Raw genomic sequence first — 19,289 nt, forward strand, 5'->3', positions numbered from 1 at the left:
GGGGCTTTGACAGCTGAACAGACTTTGCTCTACCTTGCTATGTCTCGAGGCAACAGTCAAAATAAGGGCTGTTTGAAAAATCCTATGTTCGAGGAAAACATCTCCTTGAGAGCAAACACAATCTTTGATGAATCTCTTATAAACCCGTTCCTTCCCTTGCCGCTCTTTTATGTATTATTGTCTCTTTGTATCTCCACAGAAGAGTAGCATGAGAGTAAACTATTCCTCCAGTACATGCTGATCCCAATTCAACATGAGGCCTGTTGCATGAGGAGGAAACAGACAGATTTACCGTAACTGCTAAATGAATGAACAAAGTGATCAGGAAGGCTGGCTCCATTTGAAGTGGAGACATTTGAAGCTGTGGTGGAGAGGAGGTCAGTGAACAAACTGTTATCTATCATGGATAACCCCGACCACCCTCTCCACCACCCCCCCCACTGGTCCAACAGACGAGCACCTTCTCTAAGAGGCTCCGACAGCTTCGTTGTCGCACAGACTGCTACAAGAAATCATTCCTACCATAGGCAATACAACTTTTTAACACCTCATCACCAGACATCACATCTGCACTAAGTGCAACTTGCACAATAGGTTTATCTACATTCTACATCTTTATCATTAAGAAGTTGTACATTTTGTATTCCCAACTTGTATATATTTTAAATATTTGTTCTTGTATTTTATCGTATTATTATTTCATGTATATTCTGTGCTGTGTGACTGATATTTTGCTGCTGTAACACTGTAATTTCCCATTTTTGGGATCAATATCTATCTATCTATCTATCTATCTATCTATCTATCTATCTATCTCTAAATGGTTGAATGTGAGACTCCATGCTGCCCACTTAAACAAGTAGCTGGTCTGAGTGTCCACTCTAGTGCATTCTTTCATGCCTAGTCCATGCTTTTAATGCAAACAGAGCCAGGTTAAGTGCATTGTTAGTGGACTGATAAGCAAACTAATTCAGCCAGCGGGTAAATTACCCAGACCAACAGATATAGTATGCAACAGCTGGAAATAATCCCAACTTTTAGGGACACGCAGCATGTTTTGGTTTCTTCACGTGTCACCCCACTGAGTGACAAGGGATCTAGAAAAAAATGACAAAAATGACTAAACACTAAATACTTTTGGACAAATGACTCCATCTTCCCTTCTTGAAATTAACCTAGAATATTCAGTGCATCTTTAGTTACTCTGTCTGGACGGGGCCTGGCAGTCACCTTCCCGGGTAAAACTACCATACTCTATATACTGTATGAGGCTCAATCAAAAGGGAAAACAGGCCTGGTACTTACTGCCCATAGCTACATTCTACACTGAAACAAAAGGAAAACAGAAAAACATATATCTGCCTTTTGTGATGTGCGGAACTGTGAAACCGGAAGTGGATACAAAAGAAGAGGAAGCTGCCCTATTTGATAACACACAAAGTGGTGCAAAGACACCTCCAAATATGTAACATGCAGAAGGCACACACTCATACCGTTAACACATACAGATGAGGGCTGACATTTTCAGCAAAAAACAGGCGAAAGAAATGTCAGAATGTTGTGTTACCTAAAGATATTTTGAAATCAAATACACACAGAAACACATCTACGTTTACAACATCTAAACATATCCTGTATAGGAGGATAATCAGATATCGCATTTAGCTTGTGACTCAACTGGCCATACACATATAGCTCAGCGTGAGTATTATGTAACAACCTAATTAATCTCTCTGCCAGGGTCTTATATGTCTGATGCTGTAACACCAAGAAAGAGTTAACATTTTGACCTAAGCTCAAAAGGCACAGGCACACTGCCCTAGTTGTCACCCGAAGTTTCTATTAGGCATCATAATACTGAGAACTTCCATGCGCTAAAACAGAAACTACATTACTACTCTGCATACTACAACACTACATCTTTAGGTGAGATTGAGTCCCTGCGCATCCCTGTAGATGTAACAATCTACCATATGTATGTACATGTTAAAAGGGAACTACCCACATCGATGAAACAAGTTTGCAGAATACAGTTCATTTGAATTCAGAGACTGAGACTTACGTGGCATGATCCCTTGGCTGACCAGTTCCTCTCGTGTACGTCTCTGCTGGAGTTTAAGCTGGAGGACTGCATGGAGACAGCAGAGGTGAGGGGGGGGGGGAAGGAGAAGAAGAGAAAGTCAGTGACGGCCCGGTGAGAATAAGAAACTGCAGCGATGGAGCTCTGAGCCCCTGAAGCTTCCTTATTGTCTGTTATTGTCCCCTAATCAGCAGTCCATCTGCCACGTTTACATAAATAACCACGCACAGGAACCCATATGCATTTGAATTGACATGAAGAGGACCTGCACTCTCTGGCACCCAATTCATCCTCCCAGTTCACCCTACTTCCGTGCTATTCTTTTCTTTTTTTTTAAGCTAACAGACAGAGGAGGTGGGTACAAGGAGGGTGTGATCAGCATACTACACACTTCCTGTTTCTGGACCTTTTTTTTTTTTTCTGTACAGATAAATAAAAAAAAAAAATAAAATAAAAAAGAGTAATCACTAGAAGAATGTGTAAGATAGATAGAGCAAGCACAGCAAAAAGGGTGAGAGAAACCATTACAGGAAGGGAAAAGGAACAGTTAGAATGCAGACTGAAACAAGACCAGCCTCGATTAGAGAGTGGTAAAATGAATAGCGCATATGGGCTGATTGCACCGTCATTTTAAAACAGGAAGCGCTTGTTACATAACGCAGAGGCCGCGTGAAAGAGTTGTAAGGAACATAGCGCTGGACAAAACGAATAGGACCGTGTTTGACCTTTCTGCATACACAAAGTTCCAGTTGTCGTGCATTGTGTAGTCCAGTCGTTCTCATCTTGGTAAAGTCAAACTTATTGAGCGAATGGACTCATGGGCTGAATGCTCATTCTAGCCTCATGAGCATAGCTTGTTGTTAAATTATAAACCAAGTTAGACCAGGGCAAGATGACAATTCAAATATGGACAGCTGCAGGATCATGCAAGTGCATTGTATTTCATCGTTTGCTGCAGTATCAGATTCTTTGCAACACAGTAAGAAGTAATTTAGGGAAGTGACCTTCCAGCCAGTCACACAGACAACTAACCAACTACAAACACATCACCGCTAAGGCAGTACAGAACAGCTACAGGGTCATTGCAGACACTTGTGGTATGATGGGTTTTCTTAAGGTTGTTAAGAAACTAATATGGCACTATACTTCCCCCTGTGCTTCCTGGCAACAGCTTGTTTCCATTTACAAAAAGAAGATGTGATACACTTACTGTTTCTTGGTTTTAACTTCACAGTGTTTAATAAAAATCAGAGGAAGGAAAGTTTTTATGACACTAAACGCTATTTTCACCGACACAGACATTCAGCTCAGCTCCACTGAGCTGAGACTCTTGTTTTATATGTACCAGCTGTCCCTGTTGAAGGTGTGTGTGTGTGTGTGTGTGTGTGTGTGTGTGTGTGTGTGTGCACACGCATGTGTGTGTGAAGTGTAACACGCCATTGAAGCTTCCCGAGCATTTCTGGGTTGGGGTTGTGTCTGCTACACGAGCAGCACCTGTTCCTTCCCACTAACAAGTGACATCATCGGTGCTGGCGGGCTAGCTAGCCGTCCTGCGTAGCTGCTGCTGTGTTAGCCCTCTGTTATGACAAACAATCCAGGCCTGGACAGAAACACTGCGAGTTCCAGAAATTTACGTCAGAGCCTGTGCACCTAAATGTCATTCCTTGGCTCTAAATCCTCTCTAGTGATCTCAGCTCCCCTTTGTTAGATTTACAAGTGTGCGTGCTCTAAATCGTGAGGGATCAGGCTAGCACTAGAGACTCACCTCTGGAAGCAATAACATGTCAATTCACATTCAGCGACGTAAACACAGAGACCTAAACATAGCCGGGCAAGTTCATGTATATATTGCACCAGCAGCTGAGAGATTCCTTTTCCCACAGCGCCATGCACACGGACAAACACTTAAAGAGACTCACGTGTTGCCTGAACGAACACACACACACACACACGAACACACACACACACGAACACACACACACACGAACACACACACACACACACACACACACACACACACACACACACACACACACACAGCCATGGCAGAGTGCAGGATAAGATGCCAAGCCACTTGGCACTTCCAGGGAAGAGGTTTATTCTGGGAAAGAGAATCTTACACTTCCCTCTATCCCAGCCCCACATCTCCATGCTTCCCTCCTTATATTCTTTCACACAGACAGGACACTCAAGTTAACTTATTTATTCTCTCCAGCACTCTTTTTCTCATTCCTCTCTTTATGCCTCATCTCTGGCAGTAAGTGAACTGGAAGTCCTTGCATAAGCTGTTTAGCCCAGTGGCCATAGTGGCTGGGAATGGCTGTTATCACCAGTCTGTCAACCAACTGAATTACAAAGTAAAGAGACGTTAGTTTATAAAAATAAAAAAAAGACTTAAAAATGATAAAGCATCGGCCATCATTTTCTTAGTGGTTTGAAAAAGACTTAAGTTTCCCAGCGACACCTCATACACTCCAGCGAAGGTGCTAAGTGTGAAATGCTGCAGTGGTGTTACAACTGTAGGCTGATGTGAGAAAACCAAATCATACAAAATTATCTACAAATAACATATGAAGGCCAGAGTTGTTAGTACAGGAATCATAACCATAAGTTCTGCATTGGGGTTAGAAGTGTAAATGACAACTTTTGTACTGATAGTGATTGTGTTTACATGCGCAGTTGAGGCACCTAGCTATTGTCATCTATCTGCAGTTATCTGATTTCTTAAACGTTGAAGAAACGTCAGTGTGGATTGGTGTTCGAAAAAATGAGTTCAATTTGACAATGCCCTTATGTAAACCAGGTTTGAGGGCCAAAAGGATGAAAGGGCAGGGCAGTTTTATTGGGATACTAGGCCACAGCCAAAACTGGCCTCTGCACTTAAAAGTTAAAGTTAGAGCCAAGGAACACAGAGGAAGAAACACTGGGAAAGCATTTACAGTTTTTAGATGAAGCAGGGGGGGGGGAACAATGGTGAAAAAGCAAAAAAGTAGGAAAAAAAATTTACATAACAAAGAAAAGCAAGCAAATTATACGCCATAACCAGCATACGGATGTGCATTGCTGATATAAAGCCTGAGAGACTCCCTCCGCTATTTATTTTGCATGGGCCATTGATGTATAATAAAACCTGGATACAGCGTTCAAGGCGGAGCGCCCTTCATTCCTATGAGAGTTGCTCAGCGGCGCATGCTTCCACACTACAGGGCCCTCAGAGCAGGTGCACTAGAGAACTTCCCCAGCCAAGCCAGCTACTTCCCGTTTAGCACTCTGCTAACTTGAATGGGGATTACCCGATTGGTAACACTTTACTTGAAGGTATCGACATAATCGTGACATGAGACAGTCATAACTATGACATGACACTGTCATGAACATGTCAGAAACGTTATAAACAAGTCATAAACCTTTATGACTTCTGTCATTAAGTGTCATTCAGTTTTTGTCATGACAAGTTGACATTGTTTGGGTTGCCTTGATTATGACAACTTGACATTCAATTTGTTTGGGATGTCTTTGTAATGACAACTTGACATTAACCAGGATGACATTACCAGAGGATGTCTTTGTAATGACAACTTGACATTAACCAGGATGACATTACCAGAAGATGTATTTGTCATGACAACTTGACATTAAATTTCTTTGGAGTGTCCTTATTAAGACAACTTGACATTAAACAGGATGACATTATGTCAAGTTGTCAGGAGACATCCTCTGGTAAGGTCACTTTGATTTATGTCAACTTGTCATAATCAAGATAACCCAAACAATGTCAACTTGTCATGACAAAAACTGAATGACACTTAATGACAGAAGTCTAAACGTTTATGACTTGTTTATAACGTTTATGACATGTTCATGACAGGGTCATGTCATAGTTATGACAGTGTCATGTCACAATTATGTAAAGTGTTACCAAATGATTTAATCGTGCGCCTCTTCTAGACTTTTCTGATAGAAATACAAACAAGCCAGAGCGTTTTGTTTCTCCTGTCTGTCTACATATGTCTGGCAATGTGAGACTACCTTTCATATTTTTTAACCTGATAAATACAAAAAATACACAACCAAAGATCCAATCTTCAGCTGATAAAGTTTATGTTGATTAGATGAGGTAATCAAGTTCAGCATTTGAACACAGCAGTCTTGCAGCTACAAACCATGTCTTATTACACAGCAAAAATCTGCTGTGGTTGAGGAAATAAAATAATATTGTCCAGAACTAAAGTAGTAAAACACGGACGTTAGGGAATTCTGTGTGCATATGCTGACACAGAGGTCACTGTCCACTTTTGAACAAGACCTTTGACAATGTAATAGTAGTGGGGAAAGAAGCAGCCAAGGGTTAGGTGTAAGGTTCAAGAGGCATCGGAGAGGGAGAAGAAGAGGTCAGCGAGGTAGAGCCAAGTTCTTAGTGGCCAAGTAGGCTAATCCTGCTTATTCGTCATGAGATCTGTTTAAACATGTCCGAGTTCGTCACCGTCCCCAAAGACCCCCAGGCTTGACACAGTAAAGCCTACACACACACACTGGCATTAGCAACACACATGAAGGCAGAACGCTCTGTGTCCACACAGGGTGAAATACTGAACACATGAGGAAGGAAACGTACATGATCACAATGCCACACACTCAGCTAACAAACACAAGTCCCACAGACGCTGTGCGCAGACACTGCGCCTGGCACTGGCGTTGGAAATGTTCTATTTGGAAAGCCTGTTTAAAAGGCTCCTGCATGAGCTCACCATTTGCACAGTAGCTGTGTTCGACTGCATCTGTTGAACAGAGAGATGAGCGAAGCACCTGACCACTGCAAATGTTTCACACATCAGTGAGAGAGGAAAGAGGCAAGAGGGCAGAAACAATACAAGGTTAAGGCCATTCACACCTCAGAGTCACTTCCACGGCCTTCGCACTGCTGCACTGTGCTGGGAGCCAGATGACAACAAGAGGGGTTGGAGTGAATACTAATTATCTTAAAGTTCAAGAAGGACGAGTCAAATACCCATTGCTTTATGCAATTCCTGTCACTTACACTTACTCTGGACATGATGAGTGCCTAATTTGAAGAATTTAGCAAAGGTTAGTGGTTAGCAAAAAGCACCTGGAACAATAACTGACAGCTGGGGTTGTCATATATGCAGTGACACTGTAACATGCTGTTTTTTAATGGTACAATCAAAATTCCTTCCACCTTTTTGGCTGGACCGTAGGACCAGCACTACAACCTCAAAACTCTGTCCCTCTGTCGCTCTGTGACTGAGTGATTAAGTTACACCATTGGCCATTGCCCTTTCAAACTGTACTGGCGCGACACAGGCTTTTACCTCTGCTATCGCCCATTAATCAGCTGATTAACTTCATCAAGTCGCAGTGGTGGATGTTGTTGTGCTGGGAAGGTCCGATGACATCACTGACATGCGTAATAACTAGCCATGTGGATTTACTCAGCCAGCAGCTAGGTTTACAAGAATTTGCACATTTTAAGATACGTGGCAAACTAAGACAAACGGTTAGACTTCTTTCTTTGCCAGCAAAAGCAGGGAAGAAGAAGACCGCATGCACGTAAAGCTGGGCGCAAAATGGAGGATTCAATATAAAATAAAAATTGGTTTTACAAATGCATTCAACAGGTATTTTCGGTCTCCAGGATACACCCAACGAGTTTTGGTGCGTAAACATTAATTTGTTTCTTTACAACTAAACTCCACAGGGCACCTTTAAAGTGCTCACATTATGCTCATTTTCAGGTTCATAATTGTATTTAGAGATTATATCAGAATAGGTTTATATGGTTTAATTAAAAAAAAAAAAAAACGCCATATTTTTGTTGTACTACACATTGCTGTAGCTCCTCTTTTCACCCTGTGTGTTGAGCTCTCGGTTTTAGCTACAGAGTGAGACATCTCACTTCTGTCCCATCTTTGTTGGGACTCGCACATGCGCAGTACCTAGGTAAGGACTACTAGCCAGTCAGAAGCAGAGTATGAGGGAGTGCCATGCTAGCAGCTAGGCAAGCATTATAACGTGTTACAAAGTGACGCACTTCGTCTCTGAAGATAGAGCTGTTTGGAGCAGTTTGTGAACAGTGTTTTCTGTTGGAGACGGTAAGTCCCTTTGGGGTGGACTTTGGGCTTTTTCACTTTGTAAAATTATAACATGCACAAAAAAAGATATGTAACACAATAAAGGAAAGAGAAAACGCCAAAAAGCATAATATGAGCACTTTAAGACTGAAGTAATGTGTGATGTGACTTCACATGCTCAGTCATTTACACCCGTGGTCGCCCACACTTCCTTAACATGACATAGTGGTCAAGTCTGTCTTTCTATTGAATAGGTTTATCAGAGACAACAGAATCCACTTCTGCTTCCTTCCTTCTTACGCAAGTCATCCAAATCTCTTATCTTTAGAAAAGCCCCATTAACTATTAAAGTGAAGCCATACAGTCCTGGTATGAACTTGCAGACTGAATCACATACACACAAATCACATCAGCTATCCTGTGTCTCTACTGACTATGTGCAGCTCCAGATCGCCCACCTTCTTTCAGGCTGTGATAGACAAGTCTGTCATGATCCATCATCAGTACTGCCTTCTCCATGTCTTCTCCCATTAGGGGAGAGCCCGGGGGGGAGGGCTCAAAGGACAGGCAATGGTTGGTGTCCAGCATTATCATTCAGAATGGAGATAAATTATTTGGTTAACATTAAACTCCTCATTCAAAAGCGGTCCTCCTCCTCAAATCTCAAATGTTGGCAGTTTTGGCTGAAGAGGGGAGGAAAGAAGAGTCCTTGATGTGTCCAAACTGCAACAGCTGTCCCTTCAATTAGCTGTCCCCTTTCCAAGGGAAGGACAGGAATCAAATGCTTCGGAAGACCCCCATGACAAGTCAAAGAAAATCTCCTTTTAAATCAAAACGTGAAGGAAAAATGCTGCTACTGCCTCTCCTCTTCTCTCCAAGCGCCTCTCTCTCTCTCTTCTGTGTCAGAGAAATCGATTAGTCTGTCTCTCTTTCTTTCTCTTTCTCTTTCTCTTCTTCCTCCTGCTCTCTCCTTCCCTTGCAGTGGCAACCGGCAAGTCACGACAGCGCTGCTCTGCAAAGGTTTCCCAGAGAGACGGGGGCGGGGGGGCGGGGGGATCCACAGGGCGAGTCGTGGATGAAAAGAACAAGGGAGCGGAGGGAAGGGAAACTGAAAACAGGCCAGTGGCGGCAGAAAAGAGGCGAGAGGGAGCTTAGCAGACAGATTGCCCAGAGAGACTGCTCTGGTTGTAGCTCCTCCTGGATCTCTCTCTCTCTTTCTCTCTCTCTAACTCTCTCTCTCTCTAAAGTTCTCCTGCTCATTCACTGTTATGGCAGCCACATGCTAACTCCTCCCTGTCAAACACATGCACACAAACATAGCATACAGATAACATAATCACAGCATTATCAAGGAGACAATCTGTTCTTGAACACTTTCTAGATTACATTAGTTTTGCTTTCGAAAATGGTGACTCATTTATTTATAAACCGTTTTTATTGGATGTGTGTAAACAGCAGTAACTGTTGTCAGTGATGACCTCATCCGACATAATCGACCTTTGTCAAAGATACTTGGGTAAATTGGATACTGGGATGAATCTATCTCTCTCGCTCTCTCTCTCTCTCTCTCTCACACTTTTAGAGTGATTGACTGATACCCAATCACTATTGCAATTCTGAGATGTTTTTTTTTTCCTGAACAGTCTGCCCTTGAGGAAAGGTATCTCATTCAGACAGGGACTCCATGAAATATGTTCTGAGAGGGAATGAGACTCCTATTGGACTGGTGCGACCGAAGAATCAAAGCTGATGCATCCTAAATAATCCTGTCGGGAAAACTCTGATTTTTTTTTGCGGTCCAGTCCCACCACCAAACTGTCTGTGGCTCCTGCGGAATGCTGATGTTAAACCCTGTCCCTGGCCGCACCCCCTCCCTCCTCTCGCCACTCTGTTTTAAATAGCAAGTCCAGCTGGCCATAAGGGGGCTATATTCAGCTTAGTATCACCTGTGCGCTTGCAGGGTAAGGTTACTCTGAGGCGCACACACACACACACACACACACACACATCACTGCCTGCAAATACACACGCAAACTTTTTAAGCCACTTTCACCAGGCTGAATCAATGTTTTATGATACATGACACAATGGGAGATACAATGCTTTCATACCTTTCATTTCACTAAACGTACAGCACAGAGAGTAGGGCTGCACGATATATGCAATAACGTTGTTGAATATCGCGATAACATATTACTTGCACTAACTAAACAAATATTAAAGTCTACTCAGTTCTGCTGCTCTCAGTGTTCTGCTATAATACAACAAATTGATTATGGAGTTTAAAACAAATGAAAGGAAATAATTTCCAAAAATGTTTATTGTAAGAAATTGAACATTGAATTGAATATAAAAAGGCACCGCTAAAAAAGAATGACAATTACATTTTTCAGCTGATATTTTCTTTCAACTAACTCAAAAAATCTCTGTGTCTTTAGCAATATGTAGCAGCCATTCACGATGTGAATATTGCACCAGATGATATTGCGATGATAATAAAAAACTATATATTGTGCAGCCCTAACCGAGAGGGGTCGACCTATTAACAACACAAAGGAGTATTATATCAAATATCTAAACTCAGCACACCGTGTGATATCATGGCTGACCAGTACAGAACACCTCTATCACACAGGTGACACACACAGTGCACCTGAAAACACAGACAGCACCTTGAACAAACGGTGACTGGTATCTACAATAACTGTCTGTTATGTGTAAAGTCCACCTGCTGCTATGATTCACAGTCTGGGCAGGAAACAAAGAGATAACAACACACAAGGATTAGGATGTCGCCGTGTGGGTTGAGCCAATCTCAGCCACACACACGCACACACACACACACACACACACACACACACACACACACACACACACACACACACACACACACACAACAACTGACACTCGGCATGCCAAACATGTCTGTTTTCATCTTCATGGAACAATAGCCTGAATTTTCACTTTAGTTTTTTGCAACTGCAATTTTACAACTCTAATTCTGCGATTCAATCTGTGCTTTCCACATAACAAAACACACGGGGCCTTGATTTAAATGGAAATATAAACATCATGAGAGGACGCCCATATAAAGTCTGTGTTGTTTGATAACTGTCATTGTAACCTTCGACCGACGGCAGGGTAAAGCAGCAGTTTGCAGGGGAGTTTTTATTGTTTTAGGGCTTAGTGGGCACAGTGTGTGGGAAGTACAGTTATGTTCTTTCTCGTGAATTGACTACACCTAAATTAGCACTAGATGTGGATGGAGGACTAAGTAACTATGAACTATTAGAGCCTACAGCCATGCTAGCGGCTCTGTGGGGCTGCACATAGGCACAGCTGGGCTTTGAGCTACATGCTTTTAATGATTGAACATGCTGATGATTAGCATGTTTATTCATCCTCTTGAAACCGTTGTTGAAACATAAATATAGGGCTGTTGCTGCCGTTACTCAGGTTAGACCCAGCGTTTGACTGCGGGGGTGCGCGGTTTCAATGGGAACGCAGATGGTTTCATCCGAAGTAGGTTGGAAAAACAAAACATTTAATGCAAAGTAGAGTTTTTCTTTCACTGTGCCAGAGTGTGCTCTGCCGCTCAAAGTGACTACCATATTTTTTGAAAGCGCCCAATGTGTTTGTGAGAAAGAGAGAGAGAGAGAGAAAGAGGGCCCCCAAAATAGAAAATCTATATGTGGTGGCAAATGTTGATAGTGTGGCGAGCTGCCACAAATAAATGAATGTGTGGGAAACACTGGAACCAAAGTCGTGAACCAAGTGACTAACACTGCCATAGCTAGTGACGCTAGCATGGCTAAAAACAGCACAAAGACCATGAACTATGACAAGCCTGATTTCCAGGAGGGTTGCCAATGTTTAAAATGTATACCAGTCAGAGACGCTCACAAGTCTCTGAGCTTGAGTCCAAGTCAAGTCTCAAGTCTCTGAGCTTGAGTCCAAGTCAAGTCTCTCGTGGTTAGGAGTGTTCTATCACCTGCTGCGTTTCATCCAGGCTGCTCAGAACACTGCATAGTTATATATAAAAGGAATTTAAAGCATGTAATATGTTATTATGACTCCTATTATCATACAGTAACAGCTTTGATTAGTTGTTGGGTATATAGTCAGTGTAAACAGGCTATTGCAATATTACAAAAAACACCAGTAATGCTTTACTTTCAAGATAATTACTGTATTTTGCCTTGTAACATGAACATACAGTTCAGTACAGACCAAATATTGAGGTACTCAGGGTATCAGGAAAATAATGCTAAAATGAACACAATTTTCACTTACATAGCACAACCGTGTAATGTGCATTGCATCATTGACAGCCTATAAACTACTGTGAGTCAACACATCCCCCAGACTTTCAAACCCAGTGTAACGTTAACTTAATAAAACTGTAGCGATATGATCCGAATTAAACCTGTAACCTGTAGGCAGCGGACATTAATTATTAACGCGGTGGCAGCCAGCAGGAAGTAAATGATTACACAACATTAAATCCCCAGTTCATTCATCTTTTCATAACATCTAGCAAAGTCAAAGTTAACCGGCCGTAGGTCGTAGCTAAAGCAAGAAGCAAGCTAACGTTAGATGGCCAATGCTCAGCTAGCGTTTTCAGGTGCCTGATAAAATGGTATGTGTTTGAGCCAGAATCCTATATCTTGACACCACATATTAAGCATTCAGCAATTCTTTTGTTTGGGCATTGTTGTCTGAAGCTTTTAAAGCCAAAGCTTCTGATGAATGACGTGTGTGGCCGGTGTCCGCATAAACGCTATTTAAAACACGTTCTTCTGCATTTCCTTTCCCTGCTCTCCTCCCTCTCTCGGTCACTCTCACACACACACACACAGTTCGGTGTTTTTAGCCCCCAACGTCGCCTTCCAGGCAGCGCGGCAATGGTTATGTTTAAGGCAGGTTTAAGGTTTTAGCAAGGGGGTAAGCCTGCCTCCACAGAGCGTAGCTCCTATGGCGCCATGTTGATGCTACCAAGCGCACACCCGCCGTTAGCATCCCATTGACTGCCATTCATTTTGGCGTCACTTTGACAGCAAATAACGTTACATCTTAAGCGTTTAAAGACTTCATTTATCCATTGTTTATTTCTAAAGAAACACGACAATGTATAAAAAGCTCCATTACCTTGTATCTCACGTTATGGCTCCGTAGCAGACGTTTTTGTAAAAATAGGCTAACGATTGTGTCATAACCACGCGACTTACTGTCGCACAGTAGAGGAATTACCGTATAGTACAGGGGAAGCTTGCAGGCAGTTTCGACTTACATTAGCTGTTTAGGTTTAATTGCTAATGTTAACTAGCATTTTAGTTAGCAATAATTAGCCTGTGTCTATGATATCTCCTTACATATACCTACGCTCTCCGTCTCTGCAAGATTGGGAATGATTGAGATTTCTCTTGGCACAGCTACCAGAAGACTTATAACTTTCAGACAGGTTGCTCACGTCACATTTACGTTGTCTCTCTCAGTTGGAGGCTGCGCAGTAACGCTCACCGGAAAAGTGCTTCTAATATCCTTCACTGGTCTCCGTCCAGACCAACGGGATCTGTCGGTCCATTAATATATACCGTCTATGGGTTTTAGGTGACGGTAAGCTGCCTGTAAGGAAACGTTGGGGGCTTAAAACACCATCAAGCCCACTGTGCACACAGCGTCTGTCTCCATCAAGGAGAGAAGACGGCTGGCAAAATTCACAAGTTCACGAAAGGTTGGTATTTATCTCGTGAACACCTTTACACAATCACACATTCACTATCACCGACCCGACTCTTCGCAAACAAGCTATTGTGCCTGCTTTAGAAAGTTAACTAGTTGCAAGTTTGCGGTAAAATGCAGTTGGGTTGTCAAGGTCAAAACACTATATAGCAGCTGTGAATCAAATAACCGTATTATAAATAATGTTATTATTTGAATTTCTGTCATTCAAACAACTCTGAGTTGTAGTTTAAAACTTGTAAGGGTTTTATTCGGTCTCCAGTCCATACATGCAGTTAATGAATACAGGCACGCAGAACTGAAGGCTCGGTTAGCAACGATTAGCTCTGATTAGCGGTGAGCTCCAGTTAGCGTTTAGCTCCAGTTAGCAGTTAGCTCTGTTATAAAGTTATGGAGTGGAGGAGACTGCCGCGGAGAGGGGTAACAACCAGACTGATAAATGACGTTTGGGGAGCTTTCACAGCAGCGTGGCTGCGTTGTTTCAACGGTTTTATTAGTACAGTTAATCCCACCGCAACACTTGCATGTAGGGCTGCAACTAACGATTATTTTCATAGTCGATAAATCTGTTGATTATTTTCTCGATTAATCGATTAGTTGTTTGGTCTATAAAATGTCAGGAAATGGTGAAAAATGAGGATCAGTGTTTCCCAAACACCCAAGATGACGTCCTCAAATGTCTTGTTTTGTCCACAACTCAAAGATATTCAGTTTACTGTCACAGAGGAGAGAAGAAACTAGAACATATTCACATTTAACAAGCTGGTATCAAAGAATTTTTACTCAATTCATTTAAAATTACTCAAACCGACTAATCGATTATCAAAATAGTTGGCGATTAATTTAAAAGTTGACAACTAACCGATTAATCGATGAATCGTTGCAACTCTACTTGCATGCTACTACTAATGTAACGATAGCCTCTCTGAGGCAAGTGCAGCGTCTTTGACGCTGTCATGCACACGGCACGCAACTTCATGAGGGGAGGGAGGGGCTGGAGGCAGCTTCTCTCTGTGTGCGCTGTAAAAGAAAATACACCGATGTATATATTTTTACTTATTTAACTGTCTAGTAAAGTTCAAAGACAGTGTTTAAGAAGTGCAATCCACATGTTTACATATGTCTATGTAAATAATAATTACTGTAAATAATCTAAATACTACTAAGTGTGGTAAAGCCACATTTGTTTTTACATTTCTTCAATCTGCACTTTAGTGTGATTTGTTTCTGACTTTAATATGACTGTTTACACCAGGCTTGGTCAGTGCTCAATATACTACTGTGATTGAAGTAGTTAAATAAAAGATGTCATTCATATAAATTCATGCATCACCTAATTAATTTCATCATCACATACAGACCTGGCCTCCAGGAAAGAACAGTTTGTTTAATCTATCTAATCTTGTGTTGTTCATACTATACAATTATGTATTGCTAGTTTTGTTGAATAATACAGAAGACAAAGAGCTTAAAAAAGAATCGCAATCGCAATAGTTAAAAAAAAAAACGCAATTAGATTATTTTCAAAAATCGTTAGCCCTAGTCTGAAACAGAGCTCAACAGTCCGACCAGTGTAATTAGTTATGTTATTAATTTGTTTACAATATTTTCAGGCTTCAACCAGTGAAAGACAGGGTCAGGGAGAGAAAGAGATAGATTTGTTAGGCATTAAAGTAGGAAAGGAGGACAGCATCCAACAGCGTGTCGAAAATAAGTTACACTGGGAAACACTGGAGGATTCTAGTCACAACCATTACATTTAGCAGGGATGTTAACCTTTAGCAAGAGAAATTAGCTGTCATAGTTCTGGCTTCAACAACATTCCAGTGAAGCTATTCGGCCTTGGACATTATTTTGGTCTTTCTTTATCTGTCACTAAAATAAATAAAACATTTCTGGGAATAAAAAAAGAAAAGAAAACACTGCTTTTTGGGCAAGCAGACAGGATATAATGACTCTATGAAGGTCTTGTCGAAAAAGTGACTCAAAGACATCCTGTGGACGTGTAAATAAATGGGAACCCCCCCCTCCCCCTCCCACAGCTTCCAGTCGGTCATTATAGTATGGACCATCGGCGGCATTAACAACTTTAAACATTGGTTGGTTATTTTATTGTAAAATTGCATCTAATCGTGCTGGGTTTTGGTATTGAGATAGCCAAGCAGCTGCAAATCATGACCTTCAATTGACGTTAGTTTTATATCTTCAAAAATTTCCGAAGTTAAGGCTATAAAGTTACTACAGCCTAAATGTTTTTTATTTTCTACCCTGGTCTTGGAACACCATGACCCTCTTGGCACAGAGTGTTCTTCAGCAGGACCTGCCCAAAACAATTACCTACCACATTCCATTTTCCTTCCCACAACAATTAGTATTTTCCCCAAACCTCCCCCAATCACCACCAACAAACAAGACCAGACAAGCCAGATTCAGGTAAACCACACAAATAAATACACATATATTTGCACATGGCAGTCTATTGCATTGGCAGAGTCAATGAATATGTACTTTGGAAACCAGTCTCTCCCTTACAATATGGTGGTAAATCGCAAACGTCTAAATAATGAGCAAAGTGTTTGTGTACCTTGGCATCAGTTTTAAAAGAAATGGGGGAAAAAATGACATATTCACTCTCTTCACTCAGTACTGACCAACATGTGGCAGTAACACCTGTAATCAGAAAGTGTCAAGTATCCAGAGTTGGCATCAAATACTTGTTTGAAATCTTAGGCATGTTTAATTGTTCCTTTCCAGATATTTACTCATATAAATGAGGAAACTTTTACCTTATTCTAGGGCTGGGCTATAGGATATGTATAGCGCCAAAATGCTATAAAAATGTCTGCATACCAATCCTGTTCAGGGTTAAACATATACATATATATATATATATTCCCCAAACTAAGGCGTTAGGTATTGTATTGTTATCTGTACAGAAACTTGGGTAACATAGTGGCAATACACCCAGCAATACTCCTCACTTGTGTGTTTTCCCAGGTTGCCCTGACTTTTGTGACCTTCTATTGACAAGCAAGTTTACCAAAAGACAGATGGATAAAGCATGCACCAAATACATGGACCAAACAAAAACCTGACCTGTTGAGAAACCAGTCAGGCCATGCACCAGTCTGCCACAGGTCAGACCAGTCATTAACATTCCAGCAGGGAAAACAGAAGGTGTTTTTTCCTTTACTTCCTGGTTCCCCCACAGTCACTCTTCTGTGGAATTTACCAGCACTGTTTGCATTTGGCCGTGACTCAACACTGACATCTGGCCCGGGACTTCTTAGTGTTGATCCACTGAACTGCACAGAAACACAGCCTGAGGTATCTAGTTAATGCTATCTGAACCGAGGCGCTCACACTGAGAAGACTGGTAGCGGCATGGCAGCCATGTGTGTAATCATAGGGAAAGAATCTGGAATCTGGAACAAAACCCTAATGTATAGCAAGCATCACTTAATCACTTACTGTACTGTACTGTACTGTACTCACTCTGTGCTTGTACTGGAAGAGGCAAACTCACCACTGGAAGCTTTTAAGCCAACTCTGCATGCGTTTGCACATGAAGCAACTGTACAAGTCCTTCTGGGATATCAGATGTATAATCCCTAGCTGACCCAATGCTGTACTTAACTTTTTGTTTTATTCTGTCAGAGTTAACAAAGAATGGTCTGCTACCATATCTATCTGCTTCAACGACAGTTCTGCTTTGCTATGTGCAGATTTATTAACTACTGCAATATCTTCTAGAATTAATAGTCACATAATATGCAGTGAAAATGACTGATGGGGAAATAGTACAATGGCTAAGAGTGCAAAAAGAAACTGGGAGGAATATTCAAACGCACCTCATTAGTAGTGGTGCGGGGTCTAGAGATTTAGTCTGTCATTTAAGGAAAACTATATTCTATCCAATCGGTGTGTGAATGTGTGAATGAGAGGCAAATTGTAAAGCGCACATCAGTAAGGTAGAGAAGCGCTTCATAAATGCAGTTCAATTACCAATTACCAATAAGCACAATGGGACAGGTTGTAAATAAGATGGATGTTTTGCCAGATTAGCTACCACTTTAGTTGGGAGGTAAAACTCAAAATAATCTTACGTGTAATGCCGTGCTGATAATCCCACATTGTACAGAAAAACTGTGAGTATGCATGCACTCCTATATGATCGTCTGACCGCACGGTGGACCTTTTTTTAGCACTCCGTTTATAGATTGCAGCAATTGCTTTTGTGAGTACAATGTTTTAACCAATAGAAGTGATAACCCAAGCCATGAAAATAAAACCTAAATTGTAATAAAACTGTTAGTCAGTGTTTCCTCTATGTTGATTTTATAGTGGTGGCCCACCATAAAATCAATAGGGCTGTATAAAAAAATGTAGTCGCGGTTGCCTTTTAGTAGAACTATTCAGAGGTTATTGGGCCCATCCAGTTTAACTCCACATACTGTTGTGTTGATGTAGTTTATTGTCAAAATGTTCGCTTTCTTCTGAGTCCACTATTAAACAAACCGCTCCATCAAAAACGTCACCGCGGTGGGTCCGTTCTAAGTGTAGACCTGTTGTAGTTGTTAAGTGCCCTATAGTCCCTCAAAAGAATACAGTTCAATCACAACTGAAAATATGCCTCATTGTGTGTTAATAGAGGTGAATAAATATATTTGATTGTGTTGCAGTGAAGTGTCAGTACCGTTTCATATGTAAAACATTTGGTGGGGGTTGTTGTTCGGACAGACCTGCCCCCACTGCTTCATAAAATCCTAAAGGAAAAACTGTTAGTTATTGTCTATTATTACAAAAATGTAACTTTTTTTGTATAGTCTAGTCAAGATGTTTCCCAAAGATACTATGTACAAGACATATCACATTTTTCCATTTCATACTGATGTCTTGGCCATAGTGTGGTATCTTGGGTTTGAATATTTTACTCCATTTATCTATCATCTACCACGTGTAGTGTTGGACCAAGCAGATCGAGTTTTTATTTTACTTTAAAGTAGTGCTGTGAGTTAAACGCGTTATTAACGGCGTTAACGAAAACCCATTTTAACCCGGTAAATTTTTTTAATCACGAGAGTAACATTCTTTTTGGCCTACTTTGTAGTTTTTTTTCACATGCTGTTGCAACAACTAGTAACGTTAGAAAAACTACAACACCACACTGGATCTAGCTAGACCAGAAACTAAACAACAGGCACGCCACACACACTCGTTTGGGCTTGCGAGCCGGCCAAAGAGTAGTAGGCTAACGTTACGTTTTGATTGGATGGCGAGCACGAGACGCGGAAATGGATGCCAATAAGATTCTGAATGGAAAGTTTACTTTTAAAAAGTTGCCAAATGGTTCCATTGACAAGACTAAAGTGATCTGT

At 41.3% G+C, this 19,289-nt stretch overlaps 1 protein-coding gene across 11 annotated transcripts in view; it reads right to left on the reverse strand.

Moving 5' to 3' along the window:
• Positions 1–19,289, reverse strand: part of mrtfab (myocardin related transcription factor Ab) — a 76,153-nt gene that overhangs the window by 22,622 nt on the left and 34,242 nt on the right. For 6 of the 11 annotated variants that reach the window (XM_028567618.1, XM_028567623.1, XM_028567617.1 and 3 more), the window contains exons 1-2: positions 8,628–9,125; positions 2,063–2,128 (exon numbers count right to left, since the gene is read on the reverse strand). In XM_028567618.1, the coding sequence (XP_028423419.1) occupies positions 2,063–2,128; positions 8,628–8,763 (202 nt within the window). In that variant the 5' untranslated portion in view covers positions 8,764–9,125. Of the gene's footprint in view, positions 1–2,062; positions 2,129–8,627; positions 9,126–19,289 lie in introns of those variants that run through there. The other 5 variants (XM_028567620.1, XM_028567619.1, XM_028567621.1 and 2 more) reach the window with 1 other exon arrangement.

This window comes from Perca flavescens, chromosome 21, assembly GCF_004354835.1.
Source record: "Perca flavescens isolate YP-PL-M2 chromosome 21, PFLA_1.0, whole genome shotgun sequence".
In the NCBI taxonomy this organism is placed as follows: domain Eukaryota; kingdom Metazoa; phylum Chordata; class Actinopteri; order Perciformes; family Percidae; genus Perca; species Perca flavescens.